Source organism: Cololabis saira, chromosome 7, assembly GCF_033807715.1.
Source record: "Cololabis saira isolate AMF1-May2022 chromosome 7, fColSai1.1, whole genome shotgun sequence".
In the NCBI taxonomy this organism is placed as follows: domain Eukaryota; kingdom Metazoa; phylum Chordata; class Actinopteri; order Beloniformes; family Belonidae; genus Cololabis; species Cololabis saira.
The window spans coordinates 29,325,958-29,347,634 of record NC_084593.1 but is presented as its reverse complement, the minus strand read 5'-3'; the positions used below and the strand labels follow the sequence as shown (position 1 = coordinate 29,347,634).

Here is a 21,677-nt window from a genome sequence, read left to right as displayed (position 1 = left end):
ATATTATATTTAACATTCACAATTACTAAATCTGGAGACAATTAATACATAATTCATATGTAAACTAGATATATTCAAATGTATAATACAAATTTATTATATATACATAAGTCTTCGTCTTTGAGTGCAAAATACAATTTGAAAACCCCCAAATTTTCAAATTGTGCGGCCCTCTCCATACAGTCCTTTTGCAGATGTGGCCCCGGCCGAATCTAGTTGAATACCCCTGCCCTACGGCGTAGGCTCTGCGTCGGTTTAACGCAGAACCATAATTAAGGCTTGACAGACGGTCGCAGCCCTGCGATGGACGCGGGATGGGGGGGAGCTAAACTAGCCTTACCAGCCGCCTAGTTCGGTGATACATCGTCCTTTTACGTGGAGATATTCATTTAGAAAGACAGAACTGAGGGGCCACTGTGGCGTGGTGTGTTGAAGTGCCTTGTGAGGGATGGAGAGCCAGCAGAGCAGCATGTTGTTAGCCAGGGAGCTACCGGGTAGCTGCTAGTCGACTACACTAATTAGTGGGCTGAGTTGGCTTCACTCACTCAGCCCACTAATTCTGACAGGCGGGCTCACTTTCAGTATTTATCTGCGTGGTTTTTCCCCGGTTAAAGCGCGTGTTTTTGGTAGTGTGGGTGCTGCCAGTAGGCTGCTGAGACAGCTGTGGTCGGTGCAGATCTCAGCCTGCTGTTTGCAGCTGCAGCTGCTGCAGCCACCATGGCCCAAGAGGCGTTTCCTCTGCACGCCCTGGTCTGGAGCAACCAGTACCTGGAGCTGGACCGAGAGCTGCAGAACAATGAGGTAAGTGGGTATGAGAGTTATGCAGCTGCCGGCGTTTGTTGGGGCTCATGCATGCATGCATGCCTGCAATCACTATAAAGACACCTGGATACATTCTCTACAACACACAAGTGTGTATTAGTCCATGAGCCAGAGCCCAACATTTCACCTGTCAGTTCCACTTAAGGTGACAAAACTTACTTATGATTTTTGAAAATATCCATGTCTGTAGATATTTTGGTATGATAACCCTTCCCGAGTGGCAGCTGTATCATAGTTAACCAGCTCCTTCAGAAAATTACATTTTAGATGCTGGTTTAGACTCATGTACAGAATATCTGTCAATGTTTCACAATATTGTCTTTGGTATCATTTTAAAGGGGACCTTTTTACCATTAATTCAAGCCAAGATGTGAATCTTTGACCAACATAGAGGTCACTGCAGCTCTTTAAATTATAAACACACATTTTTACACAATTTTCGCCTAAATTATATAAGGATAATGATAAGGATAATCTTTATTGTCTCTCTTGAGAGAAATTTGTCTTTGACAAAAACTAGAGACTCCAGGCACCACATATATAACAAAACATATAAAATCACAATAAACAAAAACACATCGTCATATCCCCCCGCTCTTTGCATGCCCCCTCGCAATGTCCTGAAAAAACACCTCTACACAAAAAATACCTTGCTACAGCAACATTATTGCACTTCCCTCTACACATATAGCAGCATAATCGTTATTGCACATCCCTCGATTCATACAGCAGCACACGTTATTGCACATATATATACACATATACTACCTTTTAGCCCTGTGTCATCTAAGAACAACAGAGACACAAAATACAAAAACTGGAATACTCACAGCACCATAAGGATTCAGGAAATGTATAATATACCCACACATCTTGGGAATGAATGGTATCATTTTAAAGGGGACCTTTTAAGCAAAGACAATATTGTGAAAGATTGACAGATATCCTGTACATGAGTCTAAACCAGGATATGCACCAGCATCTAAAATGTAATTTTCTGAAGGGGGGTGGGTAACTATGATACAGCTGCCACTCAGGAAGGGTTATCGTACCAAAATATCATCTACAGACATAGATATTTTCAAAAATGATAAGCAAGTTTTGTCACCTTGAGTGGTACTGATATCTGGTCTGGCCCATGGACTATATGTTTTATATACAGATTGGAGGAAGGCATTTTCCAGGAGATCAGATTTTTGGCAACACAGTGGTAGATAATTTCTCCCCAAGGCATGAAGTGCTCTGCACCTGCTTGACAGTATTCAGAGTAAAACGCTTGATGATTATGAGAGATAACAGGTTACAGTTGCAAAAATGAGCACCCTTCTAAGCTTGGGTGCATGTTTGTGTTTTATGTCTTTAAATTTTCTCTTTAATTTATAAAGAAAAGTTACAAAAGGTTTAGTGCTTTTTGTTTGTGACAAATTTAAAATTCCGATCGCTAAATTTGGAATCAGTAAGTCAGCTTTTAAAAGAAATTTGATGCTGCATTAAAAAAAATGTAAAAAGAAAATCAAAAATACTTAATTTAAAAAGGGAAATAAAATGGAATACATTACATACAGTAGCAGTCAGTGTATCACTTACTTTGAGAATTCCCCCATATTTCAAAATTATTTTGCTAATATTCTTAGATTTGAAAATCAAAGGTCTAAATATAACATGCCATTAACTGTAAGAGTTGAAGCATCCACCTTCCCTGTTGAAAATGTTTAAATTTAATGAAATTCAAAAGGGTTTAGATTTCATAAATTGATCATTCACTGGACATGAATTTGCAGCAGAGTTAAGAGCCCTTAAGATTTTCTGTATTATTAAGAGGTCTGTGTGTACTTTTTCTGAGGTATTTAGACTAACGGCTTTGGTCGCAGATTGACCTGAGCATCAAGCGCAGTGTTAGTCCTCAGGTTTGTCGGGCTCATGCATGCCTGCAATGCGCTGTGTAAGTGTTGGTGTGTGTGTTTGGGTTCGCAGCAGGACGTGGAGCGCCTGGACCCGCGAGGGCGAACCCCGCTGGAGCTGGCCGTGTGTCTGGGCCACCTGGAGTCGAGCCGGGTGCTGCTCAGATACACCGCGGACCCGACGTACTGCAACGCGCAAGGCTGGACCAGTGAGTGCTGCTGGCCGTGGCTCTCCGTTTCACGCCCCTGAGGTGCTGAGGTGTCATGAAATGTGGATCTGTGATCTTTAGTCCTGCAGGAGGCGGTGAGCACCGGGGACCCAGAGCTGGTGCAGCTGGTGCTTCAGTACAGGGACTTTAAGAGAGCTACTGAAAGGCTGGCAGGGATCCCAGAGCTGCTCAATAAACTTCGACAGGTAAAAACCACGTTGATCTGAGCAACAAAGCCAACCCTCATCAATCAATCAATACATTGTTCAAAAACATATACAATATGTAGTTAAAACACATATAACTCACAATCAGGAAAATGGGCAATGGTTTCAGCATGTCTTTGTATTATGACCTCCGTTTTACAACATGTTCCCATCAAGGCAAGGCAAGGCAAATTTATTTATATAGCACAATTCAACACAAGGTAATTCAAAGTGCTTTACATTGACATGTAAAGCACTTTGAGTGTCCAGATTTAAGTCTCAAAATGTACAAATATGAAGAGTCAGCATTAATTAATGGAGGACCTTCAAGTCTAACTACAGTTTCCTCTGTTTCTGCAGGCTCGGGACTTTTATGTGGAGATGAAGTGGGAGTTCACAAGTTGGGGTGAGTAGAATTCATTAATGTTGTCACAGAGGTCAGTTTCAGCACCACTGGAGCTGGACAGCTCCCACAGCTGTGGATGTCACCCAGAAGTTTTTAGGAGAGTTAACTATTTTATTTATTTATTTATTTTTTTAAATGTTGTTTAGTAGGATTTAAACCGAGTGAATTACCTGAAATTATTTAAGTAGCATCCATGATAAGAGCTGGTCAAATTATCTGAATACTGATTAAATAAACTTTAATGCTTGTTTAATTATGGCCTATACTGCAAGAGACCCTGCATTAAACGACACAATTTTTGACCCACAGTTACTTGAAGTGACAAAAGTCTAAAATAAAACTTATTATTTTCATGGAGTTGTACTTAATTGGAATTCGTATAATATATGTGAGAACGGAAGCAAAAGCAGCCTGTGATCCTTATATTTTGGTGGCTTTTTATACTTTCTTTGACTTACCAACCGTGTTAGTGAAGTAAATATTTTATATGTTTTCATACTATTTCAATTTACATAATACACGCTTTGCAAAACCATGTGATAATTAATACTGATTGCTATAGTTTATCTATTGCATAGTGGGATTGGATGGCGTGCAACAGGGTTTTATATCCAACCCATATTTAGTTTTCAGACCATCTTCCCCTTAGCTTGTGAAATCTTTCAAGAAGGTCAAAGAAAGTGCTGAGGAAATATATGGCGTACAGATATATCGAGTGGTGTAAGTTTATATGTTACGGTTAATGTAGAAAAACGGCTATTTTGTAAAATAGCCGGCTAATGTGAAAAATAACCGTCAGGGCGGTTAATGTAGAAAAACGGCAGTAGCCGGAAATGCTGTGGATGTGTCACACCCGACACTTTTGTATTTTTTGTGTAACGTTATTCTTCTTCAACAGCCATAAATAGCCTTGTCAACAACAAGCATGTGTAGCATATGGGCTTCTTCCATTGGCTGTTACGCACCAACTGCACTGATTGGCGACAGCCAGAGTCCAAAAAAAAGACCAAATGTAACATGAGATAAATGATTTGAAACTGTTATGTACTGCAAATTACTGAAATGTATCATGAAATTTATCATGTATCATGTGCTGTTTTTTGTGCAGGGCTACTTTGTTTTGGTCCCTTCTTTGAACTTCAAAGGATGCTTAAAAGAAGTTAATGAAGTTTGATGTTTTGATAAGTCCCAAGTAGCGATCATGATTGAGACATAACATTACCAAGGGCATGCGGATATGCATGTCCCAGACTTTTGCATACCCTTGATAAGAAAGTGAACACTCCTATTCCTGTGAGTAGTGACTTGGTGAACAGATCTTTAAAAGCCAACGAGTTGAGGAGGACACATTTTCAACTTTTTATGAAAGCTTGTGTGTTTTGTTTTTGTTCAACATTGGAAGGTAAAAGGAGGGAAGGACCTCTTTAAGCACAGCAAATCTTACTCAAGGTGCAGGAATGATGGGTTTGTACTGGCCTTGAACGTTCCCTGACTTGAATATGTTTGAAAAATCTGTGGGCAGACTTCAGAAGAGCAGTGTGTAAAAGAACTCCAAAGTATCTCATGAACAAAAAAGCCATTTGTGTCACTCAGCATTTTTTGATGGAAGACCCAACTACAGTTTCTTGTTTTCACTGGCTCCGGATTTTAATAAAATAAAAAACCCAACACATTTTTTTTTAAATTAACTTTAAAGGTATTGTGACATCATTTTTAACATGCTTTTAACACTATTAAAAGTCTTGGCCAACATCCCTCAAATGTGTCTAAAAGAGTGTAACAAGAAAAACTTCACTCTAGTACTCCATTCCTGGCTTTTTATGACAGTGTTTTTTTGCACCGTGAAAAATGCTTCCTTTTCCCCCTTTCCTGTCAATCATTGCTCCGCTCCTCCTCCAAACCTCCTCCTCCTCCAGCCATACGCTCACAGCGGCGTCGGAGAAAGCCGGGAGCGACAGGCGAAGCATGCACGGAAAAGCAGCAGGGCGAACCAGAGCAAACAATCATAAAAATAAAGGCATGCAAGCAGCAGTGTCCCCTTATCTTAAGTCCAGTCAGTGGCCGCGGGTCTTCTTAGCAGTTTTCCTCCGGTGATAGAAACAAAAGAGGCTCTAAACAGCTCCGTGTTAAGCCTGATTTATGGTTCCGCGTTAAATCGACGCAGAGCCTACGCCGTAGGGTTCAGCGTACGGTGCGCGTCGCCGTAGGCTCTGCGTCGGTGTAACGCGGAACCATAAATCAGCCTTTATGGTGCACTGGAGAGGAGAGGAGGCAGGGAGCTGGGTGGAGGGGGCGGTGATTTAGCGGGTCTATACGTAACGGCCCGCCACCAAACCAGATGAGCCGTTTTTGCATAGTTATGCGGAAAATCCCAGAAAGCACACAATACACTGAATGTTAAAAGTTCGTTGTTTTTTGGGTGTAATTGATGTCAAGACACCCAACAAAACACAAAAAATCAAGAAAAATGTGTTTTTCATGTCACTATACCTTTTAAACTGATGCTTGTAGAAGGTTCTTGTTCATATTTTTTTTCCCCATTCTTTCCGTCTAGAAGACAGAAATAAGAAGTGACCTTGTATAAAATATTAAAGAATTGCATAATCTTTAATGTTTGCCATTTGATATTCACATCATCCTAAAAGACTCTCAGAAACACAAGTGAAGGAAACCCAAGTGTTTGCATGCCTCTGTATAATCTTAACTGCTTTTTTTAAAATTTGCAGTTTAGTTTGTGTTCTTTGTAAGTTCTAATAACTTCACCCTAACGGCCAAGTGTAAACTTAAAAAAATAATTGGACTTTATTTTCTTGTTTGCTTACAGCAGCTGTTGTAGAACTGTAATAATAAAGGTTGAACAACACATGATCACTCAAACGTGTCCTTACTTCCCCTTTCAGTTCCCCTGGTGTCAAAAGTGTGTCCTAGTGACGTCTACAGGGTGTGGAAGAGTGGCTCATGCCTCCGTGTGGACACCACCCTTCTGGGGTTTGAGCATATGACCTGGCTGAAAGGACGGCGCAGCTACATTTTCAAGGGTGGAGGTGTGTGATTTCATCACGTGTGAATCTGACTGGACAAAGTTTAGATACAGACTGATCTCAGCCTATCAGTGTAGAGCTTGGGCTGATTCGTGGTCAGAAAACTTTAAGGCCATATGTTTGTGCTCCTTTCTCCTCTCAGATGACGGCGCGGTGGTGATGGAGGTGGACCACGAGAAGCAGGTGGTGTACACTGAGCCGCTGGTGTTATCCCCTCGCGATGCTCCTTCCCTCCTCGCCGCCATGCAGCCATCACAAGAGAACACGGCCCAGAGACTCACGTCGCCCATCGTCTCCACGCACCTGAACACACGCAACATTGCCTTTGAGCGGTAACAAATTATAACTGCTTTACACTTCATCTCAGTTCACTATTTATTTTTCTTTATAGCCTATATGTGTCTAATTTAGTTTAATAGACTCTCCACAGCTCATGTCTTTTTATATGCCCACAAAATGTCATAAAATCCCCAAAGTTAGTATGCACATACTGATAATACCCGTACCTAGTGCACTTATTGTATTTATAACTCACATGTAGGAATAAGTCTGGAATCTGGGGCTGGCGCTCTGAGAAGAGTGAGGTCGTCAGTGGGTATGAAGCTAAGGTAAGAAACTAGTCATACAACTATCATCAGAAATATCAAGTTAATTTCATTAGAAGGGGAGATGTGTACAGTTTTCTGTGACCACAGATTCTTCTGCATTGTCTCAATTATGAATTCATATCGGTGATCATGTCAAATTATCAAAGAATATCAGCTCAATACATATTTTCAAAAAATGGCATAGAGGGAATTATCAGGGGAAAAAAAGTGAACTGGTGTTTTTGCCCTGCACCTTATTTTTATTCAGTTCTTTTTGTCAGTTTATAAATGCATATTTATAGACGGTAGTGTGAGAAGTTTCACAGGACAACATTTCAGTGTGTGAGATGAGTTCCCAGGACATGAAATACTCCAGAGCGAAGTCTGGGGAGACTTCACTGCTTTTTCACTTGATATCTATACTATACATGTAGGTACTTATCCACAATATCAATGGACAAAATCAATATCCAGAGAAGCAGAATAAAACTAAAATCAGCACCTAATATCAGCGCACACACTCGCTTACTCTGAAATTTCCCTGCTCTATTTTGAGTCATTTTAATTCTGATTTTTTCCTTATATAGTGTAAGGGGCTGGCTGGGTAAAGCCTGCAGCAAACTTATCCAAATGATGTGCTGTGAGATGCAACCTCTCGTGAAAATAACTAGAAAATTCCAGCACTGCGGCGCTTGAGATGAACCAGGAAAGGCTCTTTAGCTTGTTTCACAGCTGTTTGCAACAGACAAATACATTTTCTCAAAATAAGGACATTGGGATGAGCTTTCCTGCCAGTGTTAAAAGGTTTGTGTTCGTGACTGCATTTCTTCTTAATGCAGGTTTACAGTGCTACTAATGTGGAGCTGGTGACTCGGTCAAGGACGGAGCATCTCTCAGACCAGGACAAGTCCAGAAGCAAAGGTTAAAAAAAAACAACTACTCCTTCATACTCACAACAGTTTTGATAATTGGATAAACAATATCTTGTCAAATCAGTGTGAATGCAGATAGATTTGTGTGCTTATATGAATTTGTATCCTAATTATTGACAATTTGTCACCATTTTCAGGCTCAAAGACTCCTCTACAGTCTTTCCTTGGCATTGCTGAGCAACACACAGCTCACAATGGGGTAAGAGTCTCTACATCTCCTCTGTGCTCACCACTTACAGATGTTGCATCCTCCTTTGGTGAACATCGTCACAACTGTCTTTATATTCTTTTCAGAGCAACGTGTCCCAGTGTGCCAGTCCTCACAATCCCACAGCCATCACAGCTGAGGAATACTTCAACCCGGAGTTCAACCTCAACGGCCGGGACATCGGACGTCCCGTTGAGCTAACCAGCAAAGTCCAGAGGTACGTTGGAGCTAAATTAACATGATGTCATTCCTGCTTGAGCTAATCGGGACAGCTGAAGGGGTTTTGGTGAAAACGTTAGTGTATTTGTAGCCCAGTGACCCTGGTACTGCCGCAGACTTGTTATTAAGTGCCGGGCCGCACCATGTGACTTCCTCCTGCTTCATGCTGCTGCTCACCGTTGTTTGTTAAGCGATTCCAAAAAGCTCTACAACTTGAGAGATTGATGAATATTTAATCATCTACTCGATGGTCAGGTTTTTTGCAACCTCTTTACTGGAAGGCGCGTTACCCAGGAACCACATTGTGGTATTAAATCAACCTCTGTGGTTTTGTTGTTCTGAATCTCATGGACATTCAAAGAAGGATCGTGTCTTGGACAGTTGTGGTTTTTCATACAACACTGAAGTCTGAGCCTCCAAATCTTACCACCCGAAACAGATATTGACTGTTGTTTGTTTTCATATGATATTAATAAATCTAAACGTTTATATTTATTGAATATTATCAAATATCATCTATTCATATTATATATATATATATATATATATATATATGCATTATATTATTATTTCCTATTCTATTTCCTATCATACTTTTCACAAGTTGTGCAATCCTATTTCTGTGTCTGTTTCAGTCACACACTTCCTGACTGTGTGTCCTGTATCTGCTCGCTATAAAGTAGATCTGGCAGTCGGTTCCGCTCAAGCCCTAATGCGTTACATCTTCTTTCTTTGCTGCTATCCCAACTCTATAGGTTTAAAGCAACACTGTGGCTGAGTGAATCCCACCCTCTGTCCCTGGCTGAGCAGGTGACGCCCATCATAGACCTCATGGCCATCTCCAACGCCCACTTTGCCAAGTTAAGGGATTTCATCACCCTGCGCCTGCCGCCAGGCTTTCCTGTCAAGATAGGTGAGTGTGATTAAAGGCTCTGTAACACCTTGACAATTTAGCACTTGCCGACATGTGAACAGTTTGGTGAATATGCTGCCGACGTCGAATACGCTAAGAGCACGATGAAGAGAGCTGGAATACCTTGTAGTATGGTGAGGTTGTTGAAAAATTTTGTGCATGCACAAAAGTTGATATGCAGTTGATATGCTGCGCTTCTGGTCCATAACGGGTACAAAGCATTTTGACAAGAGCTTGATTCTGAAGATGTTATTTCAAGCAAATGAGCTACATTCAAAGTATATCATTCATGTATTTATTCAGGAGATCTAATTGGTGATCACAAAAACTTCAATCACTCAGAAAACAAAATAACTTCTCAAAGATTTCTGTGAGTTCATTGGTTCAGTCATGGTGAATTATTGTTTTTTTTATCAATACCGGCACTGCAAAAAATGATTATGCTCTATCCTAATTTTAATCACCAGTGTTTTTGCAGACTTTTTGTACTAAATAAATCAGTTGAGCTACAGATATTTGAGCATGTGGGGTATTTGTTGAAGCATGCCGAACCTATTAGCTGGCTGCCTCTCAGCCCACCTCATCAGCGGTCTGATGAAATTCTCCTTCTGGTTCCTCAGAGATTCCTCTCTTCCACGTGCTGAATGCCAGAGTGACGTTCAGTAACCTGTGTGGCTGCGACGAGCCAGTCAGCTCTGTGACGGTTCACAAACCCGAGAGCTCTGAAGAAGCTGGTAACTACTGACGATGCATTCACTTGCAAAAACAAAAATATGTTTCATTGTTTCTGACATCTTTAAATGATAAATAAAATTATGTTTCTAGCTGCATATTTACCTGTAATGCATAAAAATATAAAACTCACATCTTAACACTAAAAACAAAGGGTAGTGTTAACTGCAACAGGAATCCAGTGTACTGGTGCCTGTTGAGGTTATAATTCAGATTTAGCATCGTCTTTCCACTGTTCGTCTCTCCTCAGGTCAGTCTGCTACTCTCTTCCACTGTGAGATCGACCCGTCAGTGTTCGAACCGCCTCCGGACTACACCACCCTCGGTCCAGGCCGCAGTGAGCCGATGAGGGATGAGGATGACAACCTGCTGCAGTTTGCCATCCAGCAGAGTCTGTTGGATGCTGGCACAGAGAGCGACCAGGTCAGAGCCTGATGGTTGGTCAGTCCAGGTTAATGCTCATGATGGGGATCCAATTATCATCTCTGTTTGCACTGCAAGCATTTATGTTTGACTCCACAAATAAAACCTCACTTTTGTTGGCAGAGACAGTTGCACGGTCAGTTAAGAAAACATCAATTTGATAATGCCTTTCTGGCAAAATTCTGAATGTAGATGAGAGCAGCACATCTGGATATTTTGAGTTTGCGCAATAATCCTGCCTCTTTTTGGGTGAGAACATCCCATCACATTTGACTGGTAGCACATGCAACTTTAGAAGTGTTTTTTTTGTTGTTTTTTTTTTAAATACAAGGCTACCTTTGCTAATTACTTGCTGAGTGTGTTTGCAGGTTCCCCTTACACATAAAGACATTAAATAAGGGTTCTTATAGCTATTTAAAATCCATTTCTTTAAAATAAATGTATTTCCTATTTTATTTCATCATGCAAATACTCCTCTAAATATTAAAGTTTAGTTTGTCATTTTAATTGTGGGCTGTTTATTGTATTCCTCTGTTTTATTACTTGTACTTTGCACCGTGGGTCAGAGAGGACTGTGATTTTATGTGTGCTGTAGTCTATATAGCATATCTGACAATAAAGCTTGAAACTTGTTGCTAGGTAACCATCTGGGAAGCCCTGACCAACAGCCGGCCAGTTCCCCCGTCACCGCTGTACGAGGAGGACTCTCAGCTGGAGAGGTGAGCTGATCATCCCACTTCTTCTGTTGTCATCTCATCAGTTTACAAGCATGCAGACCGTAACTGCCAAGGAAACTGAGCTGATGCTTGTTCATAAATCTTTCCTCTTCAGAGAAATCTCCAGCTTGGGGGATTGATTTAATTAACTATCTCTTTAAATAAAGTTCAGAGCTTTTTTTTTTTTTTTTGTCTACCTCCTCTTGAGAGCAGAAACTCCCATTCTTCCTTTTGATGGAGTCCAACAGTGAAACTGTCCTGCTAATACTCCTTTGATTAATAGTGCGTGACATGATGTCTTTGTTTCTCTCATTTCAGGGCGATCCAGGAGTCCCTGTCCATCTCGCTGGCCAACAGAGAGGGCGAAGGCATGGCCGACACCAGCCAGCCTGCTCCTGCGTCCCCCGTGGACCCGGCCACCGACTCTCCGCTCTCGTACAGCGCAGTGACTGAGCCACCGCTGCCTGGACACTTAGACGTGGCCTCCAGCTTCGATGAGCAGCTGCGTATTGCCATGGAGCTGTCATGCAGGGAGCAGGAGGAAATAGACAGGTGAGGCTGGAGACATCTTTGCCATCTGGCACAAATAATCATGTTTCAAGAGAAAGGCATATGTTTGGTGATAACTATATTTGTTTATTCTTACACACAATTCAATGGCAAGATGTCAGTTATCTCTCCTCCAGTATCTTTACAACTTAACCAGTGGCAGCTGAGGTTAAAATATGAGCTTCAATAACCAAGGTAGATCTAGGTTTGATGCTCCCCTGAAATTAATTTTTTTATAAGAAATAAGCTTTTAAGAGTGTAATTTCTAATGAATTCATGAGACACACATTGACAGACTGGTAAAACCCTAAGCTTCTAAACGCACAGATCTGATTTACTGTAGTTTATTGTTTATTATTTTCCATAAGAAAATATTGTAATATTAACCCTGTAATTCCAGATGTATCTGGAATCACTGAGAATTTCTGAGAAAGTCTCAGAATTTCTGAGACTTCTACACCTCCCACAAACATTTGGAAAAAAAAAATTCTGTTTAGTTCAGAGAACATTAACATGTGAATTTTTTGTGAATTGTATTTATTATTTCTTCTGCATATAATGTGTTTTGTTTGAATGAGCAGAATGGATGGCCAAAGTTTGATACAAACTAACTTTGAGCTTCACGATTTGTCTGAAACCCCATCGGTTCATTTTGCATAAACACTCAAATCAAATAAAACTTTATTTATATAGCACTTTTCATACATGAGTAATGCAAATTGGTTTACATAATAAAATCAACATTTAACATAGAAAAACTCCCACACTCGAGGTTAAACACACAAGTGGTCATTTTGACACGCATTCTGGGATATGTGGATGATTGTTCTAACTGAAGAACTGTGTTTCTTCTTTTTTATTTATTTATTTATTTATTTATTTTTTATTTATTTATTCATATGCACAATGATAAAAGAGTAATTATATTAACAATACAAGGACAAATAATTGTGCAGGAGAGGAAAAGAAGCCTGAAGGGCTTATAAAAAATCCTCCCCCTCAATACAAAATCACAAAAACAAATCAATCAATAGAAAAAGAAAAGAAAGGAAAAAGAAAAGGTAAAAGAAACAAAGAAAAACACAATAAACACTCAAACAAAAAATATTTTTGTTGCAGGAAGCAGAAGGAGGAAGAGGATGAGCTGGAGAGGATCCTGCAGCTATCACTCACCGAGAAGTAATGTACTGACGAGCAGCGGGGGCAGGTCCACACTGTGGAACAATCACCTTTATTTATTCTGGGGTTGTTTTTTTCTTTTTTTTTCTATTCTGAGATGTTAAGTTATTACAGATATTTTATTTCTTTCTCACATGAGGGCTGCTATCACACAGTGTCAAGGACCAGATTATGAAAAATGTGATGTTGGCGACGGTGCACCAGAAATACTTTATAAGTAACGAAGGATACAGAAGGGAGTTTTTGCTTTCTTTTTTTATTGAATATTTTTCACAGTCTTGCTGTCTTTGAGTGATGAATGATCCTTAAACTTTTAAGCTATAACATGATCCACAGTAATGATGAAAACAAGAAAATACAGTCTTAATGGAGTAACATCAAATTTGAAAACATTTATGTTCGCCTACCCTTACGTGTGAAAAATAAAGTGTAAAGTTCATCCTGATTTATGGTCTTATTTTCCTCTAATATAACTCCATAAGTTTGCAGTTTCATTAGTCTTTTAAAATGGACTGTTGGAAATAATCAGAACAAAAACATAACAGTTTAATATCGTTTGAAGCAACAAGTCCAAAAACGGAAATCTGGAATCAGTCATTTTCTTGAAATTTGATCAAAGCTGAATCAAAAACTGTCAGCTTTCAGCTGACAGTTTTTAACTCTGATTCATAAAGTACAGTGAATCAAAATACATTAATAAAACTTTAATAATAATAAAACATTCACAAAAACACATACAGAGAAGAAAAAAAATGTGACAAAAAAACTTTTCTGAAATCTCTTAACAAAGAAAACGCATGTAATTATTGCTTTTCCTACATTTTTCAGATCTTCTCAGATCCTGTTTAGGTTGCACTTCAGGCTAAATTCGGTAAAGTTGTTCATCTGTGATGCCGTTTATAAAAACAAAGCTATACTCATGAAATACAGTCACATGCCTCAATATATAAACAATTATGGTTGATGTTGAGGAGATAATGATTTGAAGTGTTAGTGCAGTGATACCAAACACGTCAACCAGGAGGGATGCTAATCCTCCTGTGTGGTTCTGACGGAAACCTCCTAAAACATTTACATGAATATTACTTTGGTGAGCCTTTTTGATACCCTGCAGTATCAAATATTTCATTTATGCATTCTGGTCTGCTTTTCTTCATGACGATGTTCACCATAAACTAACATTTAGTTACTTGGACCTAAGAATAGTCATCAGATAAGTTACCTTACCCATTATTGCATTTTAAGTGTTTTATTCGTTTATCATGAAATATGCAGATACACAACCCAGAGCTCTGCTTATGATGCTTTTTTTTTTTGGTCTTACTGTTAGTCATGCACAATATCGGAGCAGACTTTGGACAAAATAAAATCAGTGAGCCTCACAGAAGTTGTACACCACGTTCAGTAGGGATGAGAGGTTCACACCTTACGCTGTTGAATGATTTGTGTTCCACTCAACTGTGCTGCCGTTAGATTTTTCCGAGATTTGATTCTTGTAGATGATGGATTTCTCCTCTCCAGTTGCGGTGTAGATCAATTCTCTCCTCATTTTCAAAACTTCCCGAAGCTCTCCATGATGAGCTAGTTTTTAAAAACATATTAGTGTCACTGAAATAGATTCACTTTAGTTGCCTACGCATACAATGTGTGTTCAAAGTATTGAATGACTATTCACCCAACTTGAGGTCATGATTATATGAACTGGGATCAGGAAACACATAAGTTCCGTCCGTGGTCTCGGCTGGAGGAGGCGTCTCTTTGGATTGGGGGTACTGCACAGGTTTAACTTGTGCCCTGGGCAGCGTTTTAGACGTAGAGTGGGTAACGTTGACGCACTTTGGAAGAGGTGACGGTTCTGTTCAACACACAGTTGTTAGGAGCAGTATACTTGAAGTCAAACATTTCTAAAAGCAGTGTTAATCCTTACCGATGCGAGTGTCGTAGGGCTGACATAAAACGTAGGGATTAAGACGATAATCTGTCTTCTCGAGGACATACGCAATCACATCCTTCAGGGATGAGACCGTTACCTGCAGGGCACAGAGAACATGAGGGGGAGAAAACATGTCTATATTCGTGTATTCACATAAACTCCACAGCTGTCCGAATACCACTGATGAATCTTAAACTAACTGCATGTTGGAAATTACTACTGCACAAACATAACACGTGATGATTTCACAAAATGTTATGATGTAAGCAAAGGAGCAGGGTTGTACATTATATATTAGAAAATGCAAATTTTAATTTTATGCAGGGATTACTTTGTTTTTCAAGCACTTTAAAATGGATTATGTGGCTTGTGATGACACACAAAATGAGCTCATGTTGGTCAACATGGGAATATCCTGGTTGCTATGGAAATTAGTAGTTCACTACATATCTAAAGTAATCCAGCCCCCCTTCCGTGTTTATACTCTGTGTGCAAACCAGAATTTTTACTTTACTTCAACTACTAAGTTGTTAATTGTGGACAGACTTTTCCAGGATCAGGGTAATTTGTAATTGTGGCTCTAAGGTGCAACTCATGACAAGAAACAAGCAGTATTTCCACTCAGGGATGTAAATACTTCTCCTACCACTGATTAGTTGTACTCCATGTTTATTTTGCTCACAAGTTAGCATACATGCAGTGTTAAACAGACGTCTTTGGAGGTCTGCTAACCCTCGTAGGACATGAATATGTCCAAACCTAATACCACAGAGGAACTTTATGGGAGGGATTGAAAACTTACCGCTGTGTCCAGCTCAATGACAAACCCTGCGCTTGTGGAGGTCACACGGTAATGCTTCAAGATGGCTCCACTGCAACACAGCAAATGTCATGGTAATCAAATGACGCTGAGGATTTGAACTGAACTGAAAAAAATCTTTGTCGAAGTAAAATAATTTTATTGAAGTAAAAAGTGACAATGAATAAATAAAGAATAAAATAGTAAAATTGTTGGAGAGGCTTGACTGAATCTCCTCCCACGTCCATGAGCGTGTCGGGGTGTAGACCTTCCTCTCCCTAGTGACATCTTTCATCTTCTCCGGAGGAGTATGGAGCGACTAATTGACCCATCTGAGGCTTCTCATCCCTCCAACATGTCCTGAGTCTTCCTTGGGGCTCTGCCCAGTTGGAAATATCCAAAACACTTTCCCAGGGAAGCGTCCAGAAGACAACCTATTTAGATACCAAACAACTTCAGCTGGGTCCTCTCGATGTAGAGAAGCAGTGACTTGGATAAACATCTCCTCCTGTCTCTAAAGGAGAGTCCAGTCACCCGGTTGTTTCAGCAGCTTCTCCAACTCATCCTTTCTGTCACTATCCATAATGTGACCCCAGGTAGGAACATACCCGAGCCAGTTAACAGAGAACCCTGACTCTCAATGATGCCAGTAGGACCACATAGCCTATTTACTGTTGAGGTCATCATACCGGACCCCTTGCACCTGGAAAATCTGTCAATTTAAAAAAAAAAAGAAAAGAATTTGCAATAAAGGACAGAATCCACTGCTCACCTGGAAATGCAGAAAGCCGAGTGCTTTCTCCAATTCTACAAAGGACATATTCCCTGAAGCTTATTCTCCAGGACCCCTCCATAGATACTAGAGAGGCTGAGGAGTGTGACTATAACTGGAACATATCCTCCAGTCCCCATCCTTAAAAGAAAGGAGCCACCACCTCAGTCTGTCAACCCAGAGGTCTCAACCAAGACACCTCTACAACATCAAGAACCCTAAGGAACGTGGGGTAGATCTCATCCATCCTGAAGTGCTAATAGTGGGCAAGTCCACAGACTTAGGGTGCGTCCCAATACTCCCCCTCGCCCTCCTTTTCTTCCCTAACCCTAACTTTTGCGCGTTCCCGTGAAGGTAGTGGTGTCCCAATTCCTCTTTTCACCTAGGGGGAGGGGGCATAACGAGGGCTAGGGGCTGAGAATAGCCCCTTCAAATCGAGGGATTTCAGATGCTGACTTGGCGAGCGAGGGGGTATGAAAAAAAGAGGCTCTGCGTCGATTTGACTCGCCGACCGAAGGCAAACAGGCAGACTGGTCTCAGAGAAATAGAGAGAAATAATCCTGTGACTCGTCAGATTTGTTTTGGATGTTTCTGATATAATAGTCTTCAGAAACCACAAAGTAATCCAGCTGTTATCTGGGTAATTTACACACTTTCAGATAAAGTTGCGGAAGATCACGCCAGAATAAAGGGATTTATGGTTCCGCGTTACACCAACGCAGATCCTACGGCGGAGGTTACGCAACCTACGCCGTAGGCTCTGCGTCGATTTAACGCGGACCCAAGCTCCGGACCCGGCAGACAGAAATCTCTAAATTTCGGAGCAAATTTCTTAACAGGCGTAGCTACAACTGTTAGATTTCATCTATTAAACCGACATATTCCTAAATGATTTATTTCAGCCGGCGTGATTCTCAACAGAGCTGCGTCCCAGAGAGAGTTTCTCTCCCGGGGCTGACGCAGCAGCCTGACCCGGCGGAAACGTCTCTTCTCGGGCTGTGAGCTGAGGCTGCTCCCCGGGGCCGGCGGCTCTTCTCATCTCCGAAAACATCGGGTCAAATTTCTTAACAGGCGTTATTTGGATAAACTGAGCCCCGGTTGGGGATCTTAAGGTTACCATTATACCTGAAAAAATATTAAAACTTAATAAAGTGCCATATTAACAGCGCTACAGCTGAAATTAAAACAGCTTTTGGCTCTCAGCTTCCTGATCAGGGATTGGGCCTAAGCGTCCCCTCTGAGGGAGGGATGTTGTTGACTAAGTGTTGGGGAAGTACAGATTTCCAGTTTTGGCATTCCAAGGTTGGAACGCCAAGGCCACGTCTTCAACTATCCTCCATAATAACACTGTGCTTCTTTATTTAAAAAATACCACTTATTTACAGTCAGCTGTTCTAATTCTACATTCTTCACAAGAATCAGCTGGATGATCTTCAAAGGTTTGGATTGATTGTCAGACCTGTCCTTCGGTTGTCTCATGGTCACCGCATAGTTATTGGGCATGGTGGAAGGACGGAGGATGATGCTTCCATTCTCGGGGTTTGTCTCCAGCATCCGCTCTGCTTCCTGTCGACTCACACTGAAGAAGCATCTGCATGTTTCAAAGAAGGAAAGAGGCTGTACTACTGGTGACAGTATACATATGCTGTTTAAAATACTCCTGAGATGTTTCCTGTGCTTTGTTTGGATGTAAAGATGCTTATAAAATACAGAAATGGCTGGCTGTCCTCCAGTTAACTTACGCGGGCATCTCAGAGTCCTGCTTTTTTGGAGAAGAGTCCGAAGATGAACTCGGGGACCGTAGGAAGGTTGGTCGACGTGGGAGGGGTGGCCGCGAAGGTAGGAAGTTTCTTGCCTGCTCAGAAGCCAGAACCTCCTCCAGCTTCATAAACTGACCCGGCAAGAGCTGCAGCTTAGTGGGAATCTCCTTCTGCAGAGGCACACAGTTCATAATTCATATCCCCATCAAATTCAGCTTATCTGTGACTTGTTAAAAAACACATTGCTATATTTCTCAGAAGATGTCTTTTTATTGTTTGCTTCATTATTAAAATGAAGAAGAGCATCATTATTTCTTGTCAAGAATCTAGAAAGCATCATTTTAAGATGCTTTTTCTTTCACAAGACAAAGACAAAGTGTTGTTTCAAATTTATGAATATTGTTGTTTTTTTCCCCCTCCATGACAAACGATTACTTACTTTAACCACAGTCATGATGTAGCCCCTCCACTCCTCTCCTCTGTCAGCGTTGTCCATCTGCGTAGTCAGACAACAAACACATTACAGAGGAAAATACACAAAAAAGAGATAACTGGTTAAATAAATTAGCTTCATCAAAATGGTTGATTTTAAACTCTCAGTCCAGCTAATGTTGATGATTACCAGCGTAACGTCATAAAAACCACGTGTATCATAAAATGCATGTTTCATGTTAGAAATGCAACGGACCTTCAGCTGTACTTCCTCTGTTTGCATGCTCAAAGTGAAGACGGTTGGCATCTTCTTTTGGTAAGGAGACGCCAGCTCCATGCTTTTCAGCTGCTCCAGTTCCAGCTTTTCAAGGTACTGGCAAGCAGAGAGATGAACACTTTCTTATGGACACGTCAGATGGAGTTTGCCCTTGCAAGATTGCACTTTGTCTTGTCTTTTCCACCAAATTTCCAGCATCATATCCAAAAACACATGGCTGTTTGCTTACTGTGTCCTGTGTGTCATCTGTGTACAGAAACAGCGTCGCTCCTCTGAGCTCTCCATAGTAGTTCTTGAAATCCTGAAAGTCATAAAGTCTATACTAAACTACTGCATTTGATAAAGCGTTTACCTTTGTACAACAGTTATAAGTAATCAGTTCAAGTTCATCACTCTGGTGCAGCTTTGAGAAGTTTTCTGTCCCTTTTTTCCCCCGACCCTGTTCACAGATATCACTACATTTATTTGCACTCGCCCCAAAGTAAAATGGTTGTCAAAGATATGACATATAAACATATATATTAAACAATTTACTCTACAATTTTAATTGTAGATGATGATTTTAAAGAATAGCACATTGTTGAAGCTCAATGACCCACTAGTTGTTTCATTCTTGATCCATCTCAACCAACTAATCTCCATTTGTGTGTTTTGTAATCTTTCCATGTTGCTCCTACCTTCTCTCTGGTGTTTTTCTTCAGCAGAGGCCCAGAGTAGTACAGAGGCAGAAGTGTGATAGTCGCCCTCCTTTTCAGGACGGCTCTGTTGTTCTGAAACATTGTCCAAAAGTCATTCAAATCTAAAAGCTTCTCTTAGTGTGGCTTGGTTAAGCGTTGACCGAGTTCACTCGTCTTTGTCCAGCAGTGCTGTCATGAACCCTTCAGCTCAGTCCTGGGAATTTTTATTTTTGCTTCCTTGTGTACAGATTGACCAATGTGAAGTTATTCCTGATCATTACTGGTCTATAAATCATCAATGATAAGCTTGCTCCCCCCCCTTTTTTCAGTGTCAAAGCTGTTTCGTATGAGGAAATGCTGCTCTGATTTATGAAGACGGGAACACAGCACATGATTTAAAAAGGAAAAAACCGCCTTTGTACTTTGAACCTGAGAGCTCTCAAGACAGACTGCATTGCACCACCTACTCAGTAACAATAAAGCATGCAAACATGCATACACACACACATATACACACACACATACATGCATGCCATTCAGAGACATAACATTGACTTACATGTATTCCATGGATGATTATGGCTGCCTATAACCACAAATCTTAAAATAAGTCTACAGCTTAAAAATGAATTTAGGACACAAAAACCTGCTTCTTCATTCAACAATGTGCCTGGTTAATGTGCAAGACAGATTAATGATTAATTTTGTATCTCGCTGTGCTCATTGCATGTAAATTCATTATTGTCAGAGACCTTCCTGTTTATATAGATGCTGAAACTGATAGTGTATTCACTGGCTTCAATTCAATATTACACTCATTTGGTGAATTGCAACCAAAATGTATTCATACATTTCCCACTCTTGATCATACCTGTGATCTATTCTGACAAATATGACATCCGTAGAAAGTGAACATCTATCTTGTATTTTCTATGGACTTGTACTTACTGATTGTCATTGTGTCCTACAGTTTTGGTCCATTCCTCTCTCAGTTGAGTAGCCCAGTCATTTCCTGAATTCTTTTGCATTTTCTTTTTTACATTATTTTTTTTCCCCCAGCCTGCATTTCCTGTTGTTCCTCTTGTCACGCCATGGCAAATAATACTGGAGAAGTGAACATATCCACACCTTTCCTAGTCATTTCATAATACAGTCTGCTGTAAGAGTCCAGCAGCTGCTTACAGAACACCAAAAAAAAGAACAGAAAGCTTGCCTTAGTTTTTATTATTTTTAACATGTTTCTTTTTATTTAAATCTGGTTCTCTCATTGAGATAAATATCTGTTTTTCTGGAAAAACATGGCGGAGAAAGCAGTATAAGGGCCAACACACAAGTGTAGCTGAATAAACAGATGACACAATCTGCTTACTACACGAAGCATCATAGGATATTACCACATTTGAACAAAATTAACCAATTCTGTTAAAATGTGGTGTATATGACCTGAAAAACACTTGGGTGAGTGTGGCAAACAATTAAAATAAACATGGATAAACATAAACAGGATCTCACATGAGCTTAAAATTTCACAAAGTACTGCTTTGTGGACGACAATAATATAACAAATAACACCAATAAGAAATCATGCTTAAATCACCAAGCCATAAAGAAAATAGTGATGAGCAAGGACTTTTTACATTTTTATGAAACATTGGAATGTATGATACTGGAAATCAATACACTAATGTGAACACATTTTTTTTTAAAGGCTGCATAGAATATCATAGTAGTCAATCAAAAGCAGAACGGTGTTTTTTTTCTGCCATTAAAAGTTCAACAGAATTAGTTTTTGACGTCAGTCTTTACTTAAAGCTTTTAACTTGATACAAAATATTAATATCGAATTGGCTTTTTTAAAGAAAATCTTTTTAATAATCATAGCTATGTGAAGGTTTTCTCAGGAGTTACACTCCTACCTGCATTCAACAGCAGTCTCTGCACTTAGTTTAAAGCAAGGAGCAACAGTCCAACTTCTGGGTTTAAG

At 40.2% G+C, this 21,677-nt stretch overlaps 2 protein-coding genes across 3 annotated transcripts; one reads left to right on the top strand and one right to left on the bottom strand.

The window, feature by feature from the left end:
• The first annotated feature begins 289 nt into the window (after positions 1-289).
• ankrd13d (ankyrin repeat domain 13 family, member D) lies at positions 290-13,473 on the top strand. The gene is made up of 16 exons (XM_061725471.1): positions 290-801; positions 2,797-2,932; positions 3,014-3,138; positions 3,499-3,544; positions 6,445-6,588; positions 6,728-6,917; positions 7,127-7,193; positions 8,012-8,093; positions 8,242-8,303; positions 8,399-8,529; positions 9,287-9,444; positions 10,065-10,178; positions 10,427-10,599; positions 11,239-11,318; positions 11,634-11,867; positions 12,984-13,473. Exons 1-16 carry the CDS (start codon positions 718-720, stop codon positions 13,045-13,047), a joined length of 1,890 nt encoding a protein of 629 aa, XP_061581455.1. The 5' UTR covers positions 290-717; the 3' UTR covers positions 13,048-13,473.
• On the bottom strand, positions 12,735-20,052 carry LOC133447057 (signal-transducing adaptor protein 1-like). Of its 2 annotated transcripts, none has more exons than XM_061725474.1 (10): positions 19,694-20,052; positions 19,246-19,317; positions 18,996-19,112; positions 18,747-18,803; positions 18,290-18,477; positions 18,007-18,138; positions 15,779-15,848; positions 14,971-15,073; positions 14,724-14,898; positions 12,735-14,624 (listed from the first exon to the last, which is right to left on the bottom strand). In XM_061725474.1, the coding sequence occupies exons 1-10, from the start codon at positions 19,793-19,795 to the stop codon at positions 14,513-14,515; spliced, it is 1,128 nt and encodes a 375-aa protein (XP_061581458.1). In that variant the 5' UTR covers positions 19,796-20,052; the 3' UTR covers positions 12,735-14,512. The 2 variants fall into 2 exon arrangements, with proteins under 2 accessions (XP_061581458.1, XP_061581457.1); XM_061725473.1 differs by having other exon boundaries at positions 12,736-14,624; positions 14,719-14,898; positions 19,694-20,050.
• Positions 20,053-21,677: the final 1,625 nt, after the last annotated feature.

What these genes read in the sequence shown, in the direction of transcription:
- ankrd13d (XM_061725471.1), top strand. Translation starts at nt 718, where the DNA reads ATGGCCCAAGAGGCGTTTCCTCTGCACGCCCTGGTCTGGAGCAACCAG. An exon ending in GTGGGAGTTCACAAGTTGGG is followed by an intron (nt 3,545 to 6,444) that starts GTGAGTAGAATT and finishes TTCCCCTTTCAG; the next exon opens with TTCCCCTGGTGTCAAAAGTG. An exon ending in CGAGAGCTCTGAAGAAGCTG is followed by an intron (nt 10,179 to 10,426) that starts GTAACTACTGAC and finishes GTCTCTCCTCAG; the next exon opens with GTCAGTCTGCTACTCTCTTC.
- LOC133447057 (XM_061725473.1), bottom strand. Translation starts at nt 19,795, where the DNA reads ATGTTTCAGAACAACAGAGCCGTCCTGAAAAGGAGGGCGACTATCACA. An exon ending in AGAAAAACACCAGAGAGAAG is followed by an intron (nt 19,318 to 19,693) that starts GTAGGAGCAACA and finishes TATGACTTTCAG; the next exon opens with GATTTCAAGAACTACTATGG. An exon ending in ACATCATGACTGTGGTTAAA is followed by an intron (nt 18,478 to 18,746) that starts GTAAGTAATCGT and finishes GTGCCTCTGCAG; the next exon opens with AAGGAGATTCCCACTAAGCT.